A 15,471-nucleotide genomic window follows, 5' to 3' on the forward strand; every position below is an offset into this window, starting at 1 on the left:
CGCTCGGGGCCACTGCGCAGGCGCCCGCCACCCGGCGCCCACAACGCTCGGCTTCGGGCGCCGACGAATGTCGTCACCCCCGCGCAGCGCGGGCTCGGAGACCACGCTCAGCAGAAGAATCTCGACTTCTCTTCCCCACTTTTTCTCCCCCGCCCCTAACGGGTTGAATCCGAGACCGGAGTCCTCCCGCCACGCTCCACAGGCGGGTTCACTGTGCGGGCGAGCGGGCGGCGGACCCCTGCGGACACTCGGGCAGTGGCTACCGCTGATTGGCAGTAAAGGGGTTCACGCCCCATCTCCTGCTTGAGCAGAACCGAGGCAGCCAATCAGAGCGGAGATTGACAGAAATGGCCCAATCCTGGAGCCGGGTGAGGGCGGGGGCGGGGACAAATGATTCAGGTGGACTCCAGGCTGGAGCTGTTTTGGGGGTTGCATCTTTGCTGCTGCAGCGGCTGCTGCTGGCTGGGGTTCCGTCGCCAGGTGAGAATATTCCTTGAGATTGTATTTTTTTAAGTCTCCATTTCGCAGGTGAGGAAACCTAGGCTGTAAAGTGTAAATGATTTTTGCCCAGGGTCACACAGCTACTTAATGGTAGGGCCAGGATAGGAACGCCTCTCTCCTGGCTCAGGTTTTAACACCACACCTGCCTGGGCAAAAGCTGAGAATCGTGTTTGTTGGATAGGCCCTCCAGCTTTAGGAAAATGGGTCGAGGGAGTGGGAGAGCAGCTCTGAAGAATGCTCAGGCTCAGCCCTCATCAGCTACCTGTTGGGATTTCTAAGAGCTTCTGTGAAATGAAAGGCGTAAGTTCTGTCAAAAAGAGGGGGCCATCCGTGCAGCTTTTCGGACCCTTGGAAGAGTCTCCTATTGAGGGAGGGCAAGAAAATAGGGAGGAGGATGGGGGTGGGGCGGGGTGGGGGTGGGGGGGGGGATCTTGGCCCTGGCTGTAACCGCTTGTGAAGTCCGTAGAGCCCTATTCTCTCTAGACTTGGACAAAGCCCACTGCGTGGTCCACCTTTCCCTGAGGGATTCCTCCATTCACCCTTCCTCCTCTCTAGCTCTTTTTTTGTTTCTTGGTGCTTCACACTGTCTTGAGCCTTGGCTGACTGTAATATCTGTTTCATCTGGGTAGTGTAGGACCATACTGAAACTTTTACTGCCAGAGTGACAAAGGAAGCCCGATAGTTTGTCACCACTTCAAGCCCAAGAAGTTAACCTGACAGCAGATAAACCGTGGGCCAAAAAACCATAATGAAGGTGGGAAGAAATAATTCCATTATTAAATTCTTTATCTACATGGGTTTTATTTAAGTCAAGCTCATTGAAATCAATGCTCAGCAAGGGTTAATCTAAGCTTTATAAAAACAAATGTACATAATCTAATGTTATTTTCTATACAACTTCAAGACAAAAGTGGGTATGGTATGCTTGTCTCCCTCAAAAATGGAAACTTCGTCAAAATATTCTCAAACGGTGAGGCAGTATTGCAACGTAGAGTCCAACAGACCATGCTTCACATCTCAGGTTGGCCATATATTAGCTGTAAAACCTCAAGCAAATCACTTAACCACTCTGTGCCAACCCTCATCTGTAAAATGGAAATATTAATAATGTCTACAATATATGTTAAGTGCGTGTCACAGTGCATGGCACGTGCAAGTGCCCAGTAACTGTTAGCTACTGTAATTTCTCCTGCAACCCAATGCCGACATTGCTGTCTCCTTCTTCATATAATTTCTTACTAGTTCTCCAGTCACCACAGTTTATTTTTAACCTTTAGATTGTTCTTCTCGTTTATGGTATACCTCAGAACCAGATTAGAGAAAACCCGAGGATGTAAATATTGCCCTCACTATTGGTTCCACTGAAATGTGTAAGGCTTCTATGCGCTTGGAAGGATCTGTCATCAATAGCTAGGCAGGTGTCTGTTAGATTTATAATTACCTTTTAGCCCACTTGCCTTGTGAAAGAATGACATGAAAAACCAGTCTACAAGTAAAGATATAAGAGGGCTGATTGAGCCAAGAGAAAAGTGTTCTGATGTAGGGTAATGTTTTAGAGAAATTACTCAAGTCAAAGATAACTACTGTGCCATTTATTGGAAAGTATACTGTTGATTCACCACTGTTACTATGACTAAATATTGAGACCAATTTCTGTAAGCTTATACATAAATCCACTTGGTTACTATAGTAATATTTGTACACCCCCTCTTCTCCCTTTTTTTGAATCTCCAATTTTTCCACTGGGTTTGTCATTTCTGCCTACTGCATTATTTAGCCTTTTTCACTCTGGGTAAAGGTCAGCACACTTTGGTTTAGGGAAAATATTCAAAGGCAGCGTGCTAATTCCATAAAGGTAAGAGTAGTGTATTAAGGTAACTGGGGAGGGTGAGCTTAGGGGGTTTTCAGAGGAATTTATGAAGCGATCAATAAGTGAACAAACAAGCTTAGTACAGCCCTCATGAATGGGACCCAGGGGTGAGAGAGCTCATGGTTATGGAAGAGGAACCATCTGTTGTCTCACATCCTTTGCCTTTGTTTCCAGGGCAAGAAGCCCTCTCCGATTTGAGGGGACCATGAGCCGTTTCCTGAATGTGTTACGAAGCTGGTTGGTGATGGTGTCCATCATAGCCATGGGGAACACGCTTCAGAGCTTCCGAGACCACACCTTTCTCTATGAAAAGCTCTACACCGGCAAGCCAGACCTGGGTAAGAAGTCAAAGAACTGCATCTTTTGTACATTGTGGTTCCCAGACTAGGCTATACATCAGAATAACTTACTAGGAGATGTACAAACAAACAACGTGCAGATGCCATTTCCCTCTCCAAACCTGTTCACTGAAAATTTCACCCCCTGGGTGGAGTCCAGGAATCTATCCTATCTAATAAAAGAGAAACATGGTAATTGGCGTACGACCGCTACCCTTCCCATTGGCTAATCAGCGAGATATGCAAATTAACTGCCAGCCAAGATGGCGGCTGGCAGCCAGGCAACTTGAAACTAACATGAGGCTTGCTTGCTTCAGTGACGGAGGAAACCAACATTCCCCCGACTGCTTTGCCGGCCTCTGAGCCTGCGGTTTAAGAAACATTGTAACAAATATAGAAGCTAAACACAACCCCAGAAACCTGCTTTCAGCGAGGCCGGGATCTTAGAGCTGGAATTATACAGTGTTTTGATTATAGAACCGAAACAAACCAGATACCTTCTTTCAGCAGCAGAAGCCTCAGAGCTGGAGCTAGAGCTAAAGCTGGCCCAGAATAAGAAAAAAAGGAGCAGTTGGGAGCTTCAGTTGGCCTGAAAACAGCCCTCAGCCCCTCACCCAGACTGGCCAGGCACCCCAGTGGGGACCCCCACCCTGAAGGGTGTGTGACCAGCTGCAAACAGCCATCATCCCCTCACCCAGGCTGGCCAGGCACCCCAGTGGGACCCCCACCCTGATCCAGGACACCCTTCAGGGCAAACCAGCCAGCCCCACCCATGCACCAGGTCTCTATCCTATATAGTAAAAGGGTAATATGCCTCCCAGCACCGGGATCAGCGGAGCCACGAGGCCTCCCGGCACCGGATCAGGCACCGGGATCAGCGTGACAGGGGGCAGTGCCCAAACCCCCTGATCGCCCTGAGGCTCTGTGTGTGACAGGGGGCGGGGCCACAACTTCCCTATCCGCCCTGCTCTGTTCATGATGGGAAGGCGCCCCAACCCCCTGATCAGCCCTGCTCTGTGCCTGATGGGGGGAGCTCCCCAACCCCCTGATCGCCCTGCGGCTCTGTGTGTGACAGGGTGCGGCACCTCAACCCCCTGATCAGCCCTGCTCTGTGTGTGACAGGGTGCGGTGCCCCAACCCCCCCCCTCCCCCCCACGGGCCCTGTTCTGTGTGTGACGGGGTAGAGCCATAAACCCCCCATCGGCTCTGCCCTGAGTGTGAGAGTGGCGGCGCCCCAACCCCCTGATCGCCCCTGCTCTGTGGGTGATAGAGGGCGGTGCCCCAACCCCCTGATCCGCCCTGCCCTGAGTGTGACAGGGGGCGGTGCCCCAACTCCCCTATCGGCCCTACTCTGTGAGTGACAGGGGGGAGCTCCTCAACCCCCTGATCGGCCCTGCTCTGTTCATGACAGGGGGGAGCTCCCCAACCCCTTGATTGACCCTGCTCTGTGCGTGACAGGGTATGGAGCCCCAACCCCCCTGATGGGCCCTGCTCTGTGCGTGACGGGGTGGCGCCACAACCTCCCCATCGACCCTGCCTTTAGTGTGACAGTGGGCGGTGCCCCAACCCCCCAATCAGCCCTACCCTGAGCGTGACTGAGGGTGGCATTGCAACCTCCCAATCTGCCCTGCTCTGTGCATGACAGGGGAAGGCACCCCAACTCCCCAATCAGCCCTGCTCTGAGCCTGACCAGGGGCTGCACCTAGGGATTGGGCCTGCCCTCTGCCACCCGGGAGCAGGCCTAAGCCAGCAGGTTGTTATCTCCCGAGGGGTCCTAGACTGCAAGAGGGCACAGGCCGGGCCGAGGGACCCCCCTCTCCCCCCGAGTGCACAAATTTTGTGCACTGGGCCTCTAGTTTTTTAATAACTACCTAGGTGATTCTGATGCTGCCTATATACTAGTAGCCTTTGGTAACCACTAGAGCAGTGGTTCTCAACCTTCCTAATGCTGCGACCCTTTAATACAGTTCTTCATGTTGTGGTGACCCCCAACCATAACATTATTTTTGTTGCTACTTCATAACTAATTTTGCTACTGTTATGAATCGTAATGTAAATATCTGATACGCAGGATGTATTTTCATTGTTACAAATTGAACATAATTAAAGCATAGTGATTAATCACAAAAACAATGTAATTATATATGTGTTTTCCGATGGTCTCAGGTGACCCCTGTGAAAGGGTCGTTCGACCCCCAAAAGGGTCCCAACCCACAGGTTGGCGACCCACAGGTTGAGAACTGCTGCACTAGAGTAATAAACTTTATGGATAGCACTTGGCCCATTTTCCCCCTCAAAGCTTCCCTGAATACCTTTTCATTCATTTTACACGGCCCTAGGCAGTCTGTAAAAAAGCGTTACAAGAGCCTCCTGGTCAGTGTGGCTCAGTTGGCTAGGCATCGTCCCATGCACCAAAGGATGGCTGTTTCCATTCCCAGTCAGGGCACATGCCCAGGTTGCAGGCTCAATCCCTGGTAGGGAGCATGCAAGGGGCAAAGAAGGAAATAGAATTACTTGGTGACTCTGTGGTACCCCTCTAGAAAGCCATAAAGAAGTTTTTCACGTTATCTCAGCTGTCTTCAGAAATCACATCATGGCACACACATGGTTACATTCCATGTTGCAGATAGAGTTACCAATCCAAGGTTTTCCCAAACTGTGACGTAGTCCCTGAGAAGACAGCCCACGCCCACCCAGGTTTGTCTCCAAAATGAAACTGCAGAAGGCCCAGTTTCCTGAGCCTCTTTGCTGAGAGTGTTTTCACATCGCAGCTTGCCCTTCCTTGCACTGATGTGTGGGATCGTTGGAGCCGCGGCACCGTTTCACAGCAGCTGACGATTCTGTGTCACATTTATAGCTAACCCAGATTCAGGCTCTGACCTAGCTCATTGTTCTGCAACATCTGGGTATAAAATGAACCTAAGTAGGCTAAGGCTCATTTTTGAACAAAGCTCAAATATACTGGGAGTGAAGAACCTGGAAAAGGGGGCGAGACAATTCAACTTTTTCACCCTCAAATGCTGCCTTCGGATGGTCGAGGCATCCTATGTAGATTCACAGGATTTTCAGCGGTTATGTGCACTAGCCCTTTGAATTTAAGTTGAGGCAGAGAAGCCCAGGGGTCATTTGACTTGCTGAAGGGCATAGAGCTGAGCAAGAATGTGTGTGTGTGTAGGTATGTGTGTGTGTGCGCGTGCGCATGCATCTGCACATGCGTGTGTCCATCTGTCTGTCTCCAGCCCAGAAGTGAAGACTGCCTCCTCATGATCTGGGGACTGTCTTGTACTGTGGTAGAATTTCACCTGATGCCTCATCTGGTTAAGGTTGGTGAAATAGTTCCCTTTCGTAGCTCACTAATTCCTCAGTCTGTTCATCAGCAAAGCTGCCAAAGTGTTTATAAAGATCGTAGCCCACTGGGGCCAACGGCCAGGTATTTGGTTGGCATATGGAATTTTGTTCACCTTACTGCTTACGTCCAAAGGGCTTTGGGGTTGTGAAATTGGTATCACTGTCTGGTTTTCCAAAGGCTGGAAAATCCTAAAAGCCCAAGTAAACATAAATAGACCCTTCAGTTTTCAGTCTTGTCCCTTGAAATTTCTCTTGCTTAACAGAACAGCAAAGAAGTATCTCTGATGTCCCTGTTTTGGCATTCCAACCACTGAATGCCTTAGATCAATGGTTGTGCCTTACAATCACCGAGGGAGGGGGTTTGAGAAACCACTTTGCCCAAGGCCCACCCCCAGAAAGTATGATTTCTTTGGTCTGGTATCCAGGTCTTGGTAATTGCATGAAACTTTTTCAGTTGATTCTAAGAAATATCCAGGGTCCAGAACCACTGTTGTGGTGGAATATGATCCATACTTTCAGAACAAGATATTTAATACAACAGTGTCAGAACGAAGCCACCAAGAACAGGGTGGCCTTGGCAAACACTAGAGAAACAGTGCTTTGTCCCCCTATCACGTGTCCAGGAATCCAGCCTGGTTTGGGCTTTGTTCAGATAATACAGATCTGGATTCAGCGAAGACCCAGGGACTTAGGTCTCTGAAAAACCAGATGTAGCCATCTATGTGGGCGCCATTATTCCCGAGTTCTCTCCTACACCAGCCTTAAAAGTCTGCTGGCCTCCCAGGCATCTTGTATTGCCAGACCACTCTGCAGCATCCCCTCAAACCTGTCCTGATTCAGACTCACTGGGCTTCACCGACACCAGGCTGGTTTCTAGGGCAGAGGTATAAGCTACTCCATCCAGGGGTTATTTGCCCGAGTGGGCTCTTTGTTGGAGTTCCACTCTTGGAAGTCCCTGCCCCGCCATAGCTATTGGAGGAGGAGCTGAGCAGTTCTCATTCTGGAATCCCTTCCATTCCTTCTAGCGCCAGGCACGGCACCAGCACCTCCACTCTGCCCAGCCAAAGGGGGCTCAGCTCAGCTCCCTGCCTCCCATGAACCGCCAGGGAGGTAGGAAGAGTTTGGAAGGCATCCTAACCTTCTTCTTCTCAACACTCTTGCTTTTTTCTGCTACCCAGTGAACGGCCTGCAAGCTCGGACCTTTGGGATCTGGACGCTGCTCTCATCAGTGATCCGTTGCCTCTGTGCCATCGACATCCGCAACAAGACGTATGTAAGGGAAGGAAGAGCTTTAGCATCCTTTTGTTCGAACTCAGGTGCTACGCATACCCACTGTGGTCCTCCCCTTGGAGACCTGTTCATTTTGATGCATTCGCCTAGAATGTGGATGATAATAAAAGGTTCATAGGTTCCGTTCCTTCCAGGCCTAGAAAACATAAAAGGCCTAACAGGTCTTTAAGGTTTGAAAATTCTTTTGAACTGACATAGCAAATTGGCCGTGCCATGATCCAGTGGCCTGCATCAAAGCCCCTGCTGCTTTACTGAAGAACCAGCCTTGCTTCTACTGAAGTGGTGTGCTCTTTTTAGAGCAGCCACCCACGCATACCTTATTCTCACATGCCTCCTTAAGCACGAATGCACAGAACTCACAGTCCACGGGAAAAGGAACCCACAAGCAAACTGCCGGATGCTTTTGCAGAGGAGGAGGGTGGAAGAGAACCCAGGTCTCCTCCGTGTTCTGCCTTTTGAGGCTACTCAGATAAGCTAGTGTGGAATAGCTGCAGGCAATCCTAGCCTCTTGTCTAGAGTGCTGTAGCCAGTACTGGCCACTGGAGGGGGCTCGAGCCCTGTTCCCACCAACAGTCATCACCACATCAAGGTGGAAAAGTTTGCTCAGGTCCATGGATGAGGCACCCAAACACCAACTTGACACTAAAATCTTTTTCTCTCTGATCCAGACGCTCAGCCTCTGGGGAAGAGAGGAGGGAACGGTATTTACCTTATTTTGCCTGGAGCTTTCATCTAGGTGACCTTGACTAAGCCTCCTCCTAGCAGCGGGGGAGGTAGTGATTTTCATTCCTGATTTTGCAGATCTACATATTAGACACCCAGTTAATTTAATCTGAGGAAGACTGACACAAGTGGGATTTGAAGCAGGGCTCTTAGCCCTGCGATCTCAACAACTTAATTTTTTAATTTTTTTTTTTTTAACTTGAAACTGTGGTTTACTCGTTCTAGATTCGCATGTATTTTTGGAAACAGTGTAGTTTAGTGGAAACAGCCTGGGGCCTGAAGAATGAAAACAAGAAGATGAGCTCTTGTCTCAGTTCTATTAGTAACTAGCTCTGTAGCAGCGAGTTCATTATGTACCTTCTCTGCATCTCGCTCTCTTGACGTATAAAACGAGACTAGTATTTCTGTTCTACCTCTCAGGGTGACTAGGAGGGAGGGAAGGTTGAGTAATCATTTTAAAAGACCTTTCCCATGATGAAGAATTGCTGATAGGTATAAGGGGTAACGCCTTTTGTTTGCTGTGCTTCTGGAATGAGCATAAGCAACTCAGACTTCTCCTCACCTCTCTTGCCCATCCATTCCCCCTTCTCCCAATCAGGACAGCTGCAGATGCTGGCCTGTGCTTCCAGCCTTTTGTTCGCCTGGGACTTCTGTGTGCTTCTGATGGGCACTCTGATTCTCCTCCCTCCCTCCCTGGAAACTCAAAGTCCACTCCTATATGTACATATTTACTAAATGTATTCAGACATGCACAGGGAGGATAAACATCACATTTAAGATATTGGTTCCTTCTGGGGAGAGGGGAGGCAGGAGAATGGGATCAGATGGGAAAAGGATACATAGGATGCTTTTTAACTGATAACTAATATTTTATTTCTTTAAAAAAAAGTATCTGAGGCAAAAAAAAAAATGTCAAAATGCTCAGTTGATGGAGCAGGGTACTGGTTGATTAGGGACTACAGTATCTTATCTATAGTTTTTGTATGTTTAGAGGTTTCATAATTTTGAAAATTTCACAGTTAAAAAAGATATCAGCAATGCAGATGGTGGATCATCCTGTAACCTACCTCTCCCCCACCTTTTGGCCAAAGCTGCGGAACAAGTTCTCTTCCCACGACGTGGTCACCGGGTCCTCCATCTGACCGTTTTCCCAAGCGGAGACAAAATAACCCACCCACATTAGAAGGGCACCTAAAAGCCCCCCCGAGGTCCTTGCGGCTCATCCCCCATTCAGGCCCCTCGTTCTGTGGCTTCCACCGTTATGAGCACAGCCCCTGGCCAAACACAGGCCAGGTGAGCTGGGATGACAGAGTCAAACCCGTTTGAGTAAGTGGAATATGGAAGCATGGCTGACCCAAAATTGCCTCCCCTCCTGGGATTGCTAGAATACAGACCCTGCTTTGCTGTAGCTGGCTCACCGCCTTGCTAGGACTTGGAGATCCACTCTGGATGCCTGGACCATTCTCTCTGATGAGCAGTTAAAATCTTCCGTTTTCCCTCGTAGAGAATGGATGTGAGCAAGCAGGCCAGGTCTTTCTCAGGACCAAGTCCCCTTTGCCTTCAGCCGTGGTCACTTCCTGGGTGTTTGTGTGCAGCGGGCCCGGTCACCACTTTTCCCTCGCACGGAACAAGCAGTCCTTCAGTTCCTATTTCTGTCTGTACCTTCCTAGGCTCTACCACATCACGCTCTGGACCTTCCTCCTCGCCCTGGGGCACTTCCTCTCTGAGCTGTTTGTGTACGGGACCGCAGCTCCCACCATCGGCGTCCTGGCACCCCTGATGGTGGCAAGTAAGCATGCAACCACCCTAACTTCCCACAGGACCTGTCCCAGCCCCGGCAGACCTACGAGGGGTCTGAGAGGGCACTGTGCTTATGTCCACCACTAATGTCCTCTCTGTATTTAAGGTTTCTCGATCCTGGGTATGCTCGTCGGGCTCCGGTACCTAGAAGTAGAACCAGTATCCAGACAGAAGAAGAGAAACTGAGGCCAACAGTACCACCTCCGAGACTTCGTGTACCACCTCCGAGACTTCGTCTTCCACCTTTGCGGTCTTCCGTCGTCCTCTCTGCGCTTTAGTTTCTTCTCTTCTGCTCCATCACCAGCCCCCTTATCCACTCCTAGCCTTTTACATTCTGTTTGCTTTTATTACATTTAAACTTTTTAAAGCTATAACATGCATACAGAAAAGTATATAACATGTGTGAACATGTACGCATCATTTAAAAGTGACTCCTCTGTACTTCCATCCAGATCCAAACATCGCCAGCACCTCAGAAGCCCACCGTGCCCTTGCCACTCGCAGCCTCTCTGAGGATCGCTTTTCCAGCCTCCTGCTCTTTTCATTGTATTTCCATCCCTTGATTTGACTTGTGTGGTGGGAACAAGTGGACTGTGAAACTTAAAGCTGCTGCCTCGCCCAGAGCAGCTGCCACCAAGGGCTGCTTCAAGGGGTTGTCCACGCACGCTGGGCTCCTCTCTGCCGCTGGACCCAAGACTCCAAACCATCTGCGGGACGGGCAGTTCTCCTAAGAAGGGCTCCCCTGTGAGTGAGCCTGGCTTATGTCCTTGTGTCGACGGATGGGTTACGGTTGGAAGAGTCTGGGCTGTTTTTAGACCTTCTGGTCAGCTGTATTTGTGTAATGAATTTTGTAATAAACAGAAAAACCCTCTGCTCCGATCAGTCCTTGTACTTTGATCTCCCGTAAGCCAAGGCCACTCCTGCCTTGCTCTGGGCCCTCCCAGAGAGAATCACACTTTCTACTCATCAAGTACACTGAGTGAGTAGGACAGCTCAAAGCCCAGGCACACCAGGCTGCCTCCAGCTCCTTGAAGTCAGGTCTTCCTCCCCTCCTGCCCCACCTTCAAGATTCTGAGTTCACAACGGAACAATCGGGACCCTTTCTTGTTTTCTTCCAAAGGAAGAAACAGGTTCTTGAGAAAGCACAGAACCAGGCAGCACAGCAGAAACAGCTGCGTGACGAGGAAAGGAGAACTCTGGGGCCCAAAGATAACGCAATGGAGCGGACGGCGTCCTCCAAACAACCCCGAGGGCTCCACATTGACTGGGCCCTCCCACGGCATGTAGACTCAAGGCCCATTCATTATGTCAACAAGTATTTATTCAACACTTACTCCACGCAGGATACTTGGGAAAGAGAAATGAATGGCCTGGGCAATGACTCCACTCCCGTGGTGGTCCTCACATTGTAGCCAAGGAAACAGACAACAAAAAACCCAACAAGTGAAAGAACAGCTTCAGACAGTGATAAGAATTCTAGAAAGTAGATATTGTAACCAAGAAAGGGAGGAAAGTGCATAACTTACATCACCAGGAAGTAGGAGGTAAGATTTCAGTTGAGACTTGAATGTCCAGGTATCATGTGTCTTAAGATATATTACTATAGTAATATCTTAAGATATTAAGATAATATATCTTAGCCAGTTTCTCAGTGGTTAGAGCACGATGGGTTCGATTCCAGTCAAGGGCATGTACCTTGGTTGCACATTTGATCCCCGGCCCCAGTTGGGGTGTATGCGGGAGGCAACCAATAGACTTGTCTCTCATAACGATGTTTCTGTCTCTCCGCTTCCCTTCCACTCTCTCTTAAAAAGGGGAACGGGGGAATCAGTGGAAAAATATCCTCGGGTGAGGATTAACAACAAAAGGAAGGTCCGAAAGGAAGGGCGGCGGGAGACTTGGGATGACGGGAAGCTTGAAGTTGACAATGCATTGGAAATTCCCTATCAATTAAGGCACCAAATCTACCTTAAACTAGCTTAAACAACATTGGCTAACAAAACTGTAAAGTGAAGGGGATTATAAACTTCAGGAAGTTTGATCAGGACTCGGCTCCATTTCTCTGTGATTCTTTTGGCTCTGCCTACCTGTGTTGGCTTCATCCTCCGTTTGGCTTTCTTTATGGTGCCAAAAAAAAATGGTTGCAGCCGTTTCGCTTGCATCCCCACAATACTACATCTAGAAAAACAGCTCAGTTGCTAAGAACTTGTCTTTCCCTTACCAACTACTGTCAGGAAGCAGAAAGAAAAGCAATGATCTTACAGGGTTAACATCTGAGTGGAGATCCACGTGGAACCCACCTAAGGAGTGAATGAAATCATATGATTTGCATCCCCTAAGCATGTGTCATAGAAATACGATTTCAGATAAAGATCCCAAAGGATCTAAAGAGGTGATGGGTGGCTCAGTGGTTGAGCGTCCACCTATGAACCAGGAAGTCACGGTTCGATTCCCAATCAGGGCACATGCCCAGGTTGTGGGCTGGATCCCCAGTGTGACGTATACAGGAGGCAGCCAATCAATGATTCTCATTATTGATGTTTCTATCTCCTCACTTCCTCTCTGAAATCAATAAAAATATATTTTTTTTAAAAAGGAAAGAGATGATGTAGAGTATTTAGCAGACACTATGACTATTAGGTTCCTTTAATAGCCCCTTCCTACATGATCTAAAGTAGAATTGCTAACAGAGATGGTGCCAGAATGCCACAGGCAGTGTGACTCTAGGTAATACATGTACGAGAAACTGATCGCAGCACACCCAAGTAAGAGACAAGGTGAGCACCACTGGGAAGGGAGGAGAGGCAGTCAGTAGGACAGTTCAGAAGGAAAATCAGAACTGCAGGTGCCGGAACTGTGGCCTCTGGCTAGAGCTCGCTGGAGCCCAGCTGGGGTGACTGTAAGACAAACACCAGCCACCCTTTGAGGCAGAGCCAAAAACAACAGTGGCTCTCTCATCAGCACTCACACTCGGGTGCGCCTTCATGGGTACGCAGTAAGACAGCGGTCAGGGTCATGTGTTGGACGCTGAGTTGCCGTCTCCCACAAAGGCCGACAGTAACCTTTACAGCCTCGTCTTTAAAAAAATAACCCACTGGTGCCCTAACCGGTTTAGCTCCGTGGATAGAGCGTCGGCCTGGGGACTGAAGGGTTCCAGGTTCAAGTCCGGTCAAGGGCATGAACCTTGGTTGCGGGCACATCCCCAGAGGGGGGTGTGCAGGAGGCAGCTGATGGATGTTTCTCTCTCATCGATGTTTCTTAACTATCCCTCTCCTTTCCTCTCTGTAAAAAAAAAAATCAATAAAATAAATAAAAAAATAACCCACTGGGATGGTAACACCTCAGTAAAAAGAGAACCACTTCTCTGGGAGGCCGCAGGAGCTGCTCCTCCAGCCCCCACGCCCCACCACATCCTCCAGCACTCAGAAATGTGCAATAACCTCAGAGGGACCGACGAGCAGAAACCCCCCTCTGCCCCATCAAGTGACAAGGCAGACCACTTGGAAAATCTTTTATTGCTTTACAACATCTGGTTTACAAATAGAAAAACGCAAAGTATGTTTCAAAACAAAGCAACGGATTTGGTAGACCTTTTGTTAACACATTTTGAGGGAATGAAGAGTAAACACCTTTCTCCCTGTCAAAAAGGAGGGCATACTGCGCTGGCCGGGCTGCTCAGTTGGTTGGAGTGTCAACCCGTATGCCAAAAGGCGGCAGGTTCAATTCCAGGTCAGGGCCCATACCTAGGTGTTGGGGGTTCGATCCCTGGTCGGGGCACGTATGGGGGGCAAACAATTGATATTTCTCACATCGATGTTTCTCTAAAAAATGAATGAAAACATCTCTCTTTAAAAAAAAACAATGTAAGGCATTCTCTCCACCCTCACTCAGTGCCCCCACCCGCAGTGTGACTTCTTTTATTACATTTAGTGTCCGTACACACACACCCCAGCTTCTCTGGCAGTGGCCCCAGCACCCAGCTCTGTTGCCAGCGCAGGCTGCTCTGGCATGCTGTGTCCAGGGCAGAAGCCACAGCAAACCAGCACAGCGGTCCTGCCTGCAGCTGCTCAGTGTATAGGAGAAATTACCAAAATGTCTTCTCTTCAGGAGACGCTGCCCACCCAAGCCTATACGTATAGCCAGATAGCAGGTTCAGCAGGAGAGGGGGTCAGCTTGGGCTGGCTGAAAGGGACTCCCCTAAGATCCGGAACGTCTGATAAAAGGTTAGTGCTAGAAGGGGGTGGGTGTACAAATACCGTCCCCATCCAAGGGGGATACGCTTCATTCAAGCAGATCCGGTTCCCATGTCAAAGGCCACATTCCCTCTCATCTCAGAAGCAGCTCTGGATTTCTCAGCGTGGCAGGGATCGAGGTTCATTTTCAGTAAAGGTTACAGGACAGTGGCTGGTCTCCCCTCTCTCCCGAGAAAACAAACACCTCGTTCCCCTAGGCAGCGTCCATATGAAGGCGTCAGAGGTGACGACACACAGAATCTCTGGGCAAGGGCTGATTTTGTAGAAAAGAACGTCCCCGTTCCCTATGGGAGCTCCCTGAGTTCCCAAGTACGGGCCTGCACAAACACACCCAGCAGGTAGCCAGCCCCCAGCACCCTCACCCACCCCCGCCCGGGGGGGCTACCTTTCCCAAATCAGTTTCTCCTTCAAGGCTACAACCAAGTCTTTCTCAAGTTTTATTGATGTTTGGTTTGATCAGCTCTTAAGAAAGAGGGTTTGGAGACAGCCCCCAACTTTAGGCCAGGAGGGCAGAGGCCCAGAGGACCCGCGGGTTTGTTCCGATGGTGCTTCCTCTCCCACGGAATGTTGGCGGTCGGTCCGATGACCCCAGGATGACCCTCATCCCGCGCAGCTGCGGCTCCTTAGAATCGGGCTGCTAAGGGTCTTGAGACACTAGAAAAAGTTAATATCTGAATAAGCTTTCTTTCCATGATCATCTTGCAGGCTTTCTCCATGAGGGATGGAGGTGAAGAGGGAAGGCAAGGCACAAAGCCAGGACTGACTCCAGGACTCACCAGCCTCTCCCAACACCAGCTCCCAGACCTACAAGGGGAGGGCCGGGAATCGAATCTGCATTTGGTGAAAGGTGCGATTTCCCCCAACTAGACCGTGCAGGCTCTTGAGTGGGTTCCAGAAGCTAGGCACTGCCGTCCAAGCCACAAATATTCCAGCCGGTTCCCTCCACAAGCTGCCCCTGTGAAGACCCTGGTGCTGGCAGTGAGCTGTGCTGACGGAAGAGGGGGGCTGTCCGTGTTCCCTGAGTTGCAAACCCCTTCTCGTCTCAGAGATGCTCCTCAGACAAAGTGGTGGGTGCTTTGCTGGTGACATTGTCTGCTTTCTCCACATTCTCCACCTTTTCCTCCTCCTCCTGGAGTTTCTACAAGGCAAAACAAGCAGGCAGGCCTTGGGGTGAAGCGGCACAGGGCTCCCCCCTGGCGGGAGCCACTGCCTGGCAGGGACTCTATAGTCAGTGGGAAAGACAGGAGCCAGAAGCATATTCATGAGTGAACAAAAGGAACAAGGAAAGAAGTGCCAGCCCCTGGCTCGTGAGCTCCCTACACACACACACGCACACACACACACACGC

At 49.8% G+C, this 15,471-nt stretch overlaps 2 protein-coding genes across 5 annotated transcripts in view; one reads left to right on the forward strand and one right to left on the reverse strand.

The window, feature by feature from the left end:
- The first annotated feature begins 49 nt into the window (after positions 1-49).
- On the forward strand, positions 50-10,744 carry ERG28 (ergosterol biosynthesis 28 homolog). Of its 4 annotated transcripts, none has more exons than XM_081110924.1 (6): positions 373-480; positions 1,131-1,255; positions 2,546-2,709; positions 7,236-7,326; positions 9,741-9,859; positions 9,977-10,744. In XM_081110924.1, exons 3-6 carry the CDS (start codon positions 2,577-2,579, stop codon positions 10,054-10,056), a joined length of 423 nt encoding a protein of 140 aa, XP_080967050.1. In that variant the 5' UTR covers positions 373-480; positions 1,131-1,255; positions 2,546-2,576; the 3' UTR covers positions 10,057-10,744. The 4 variants fall into 4 exon arrangements, with proteins under 4 accessions (XP_080967049.1, XP_080967051.1, XP_080967050.1 ...); XM_081110926.1 differs by having other exon boundaries at positions 425-480; positions 7,236-7,373; XM_081110923.1 differs by lacking the exon at positions 1,131-1,255 and having other exon boundaries at positions 50-480.
- A 2,622-nt stretch (positions 10,745-13,366) lies between these two features.
- Positions 13,367-15,471, reverse strand: part of FLVCR2 (FLVCR choline and putative heme transporter 2) — a 58,891-nt gene continuing 56,786 nt past the window's right edge. Inside the window, exon 10 of the mRNA XM_081110607.1 lies at positions 13,367-15,261. Coding sequence (XP_080966733.1) covers positions 15,166-15,261 — 96 coding nt within the window. The 3' untranslated portion in view covers positions 13,367-15,165. The remainder of the gene's footprint in view (positions 15,262-15,471) is intronic.

This window comes from Myotis nattereri, assembly GCF_964212035.1.
Source record: "Myotis nattereri genome assembly, chromosome: 1".
Lineage (NCBI taxonomy): Eukaryota > Metazoa > Chordata > Mammalia > Chiroptera > Vespertilionidae > Myotis > Myotis nattereri.

Excerpts from the sequence above, each read along its gene's own strand:
- ERG28 (XM_081110923.1), top strand. The coding sequence starts at position 2,577 with ATGAGCCGTTTCCTGAATGTGTTACGAAGCTGGTTGGTGATGGTGTCC. Across the intron at positions 7,327-9,740 it reads ATCGACATCCGCAACAAGAC|GCTCTACCACATCACGCTCT; the intron begins GTATGTAAGGGA and ends GTACCTTCCTAG. Across the intron at positions 9,860-9,976 it reads GGCACCCCTGATGGTGGCAA|GTTTCTCGATCCTGGGTATG; the intron begins GTAAGCATGCAA and ends TCTGTATTTAAG.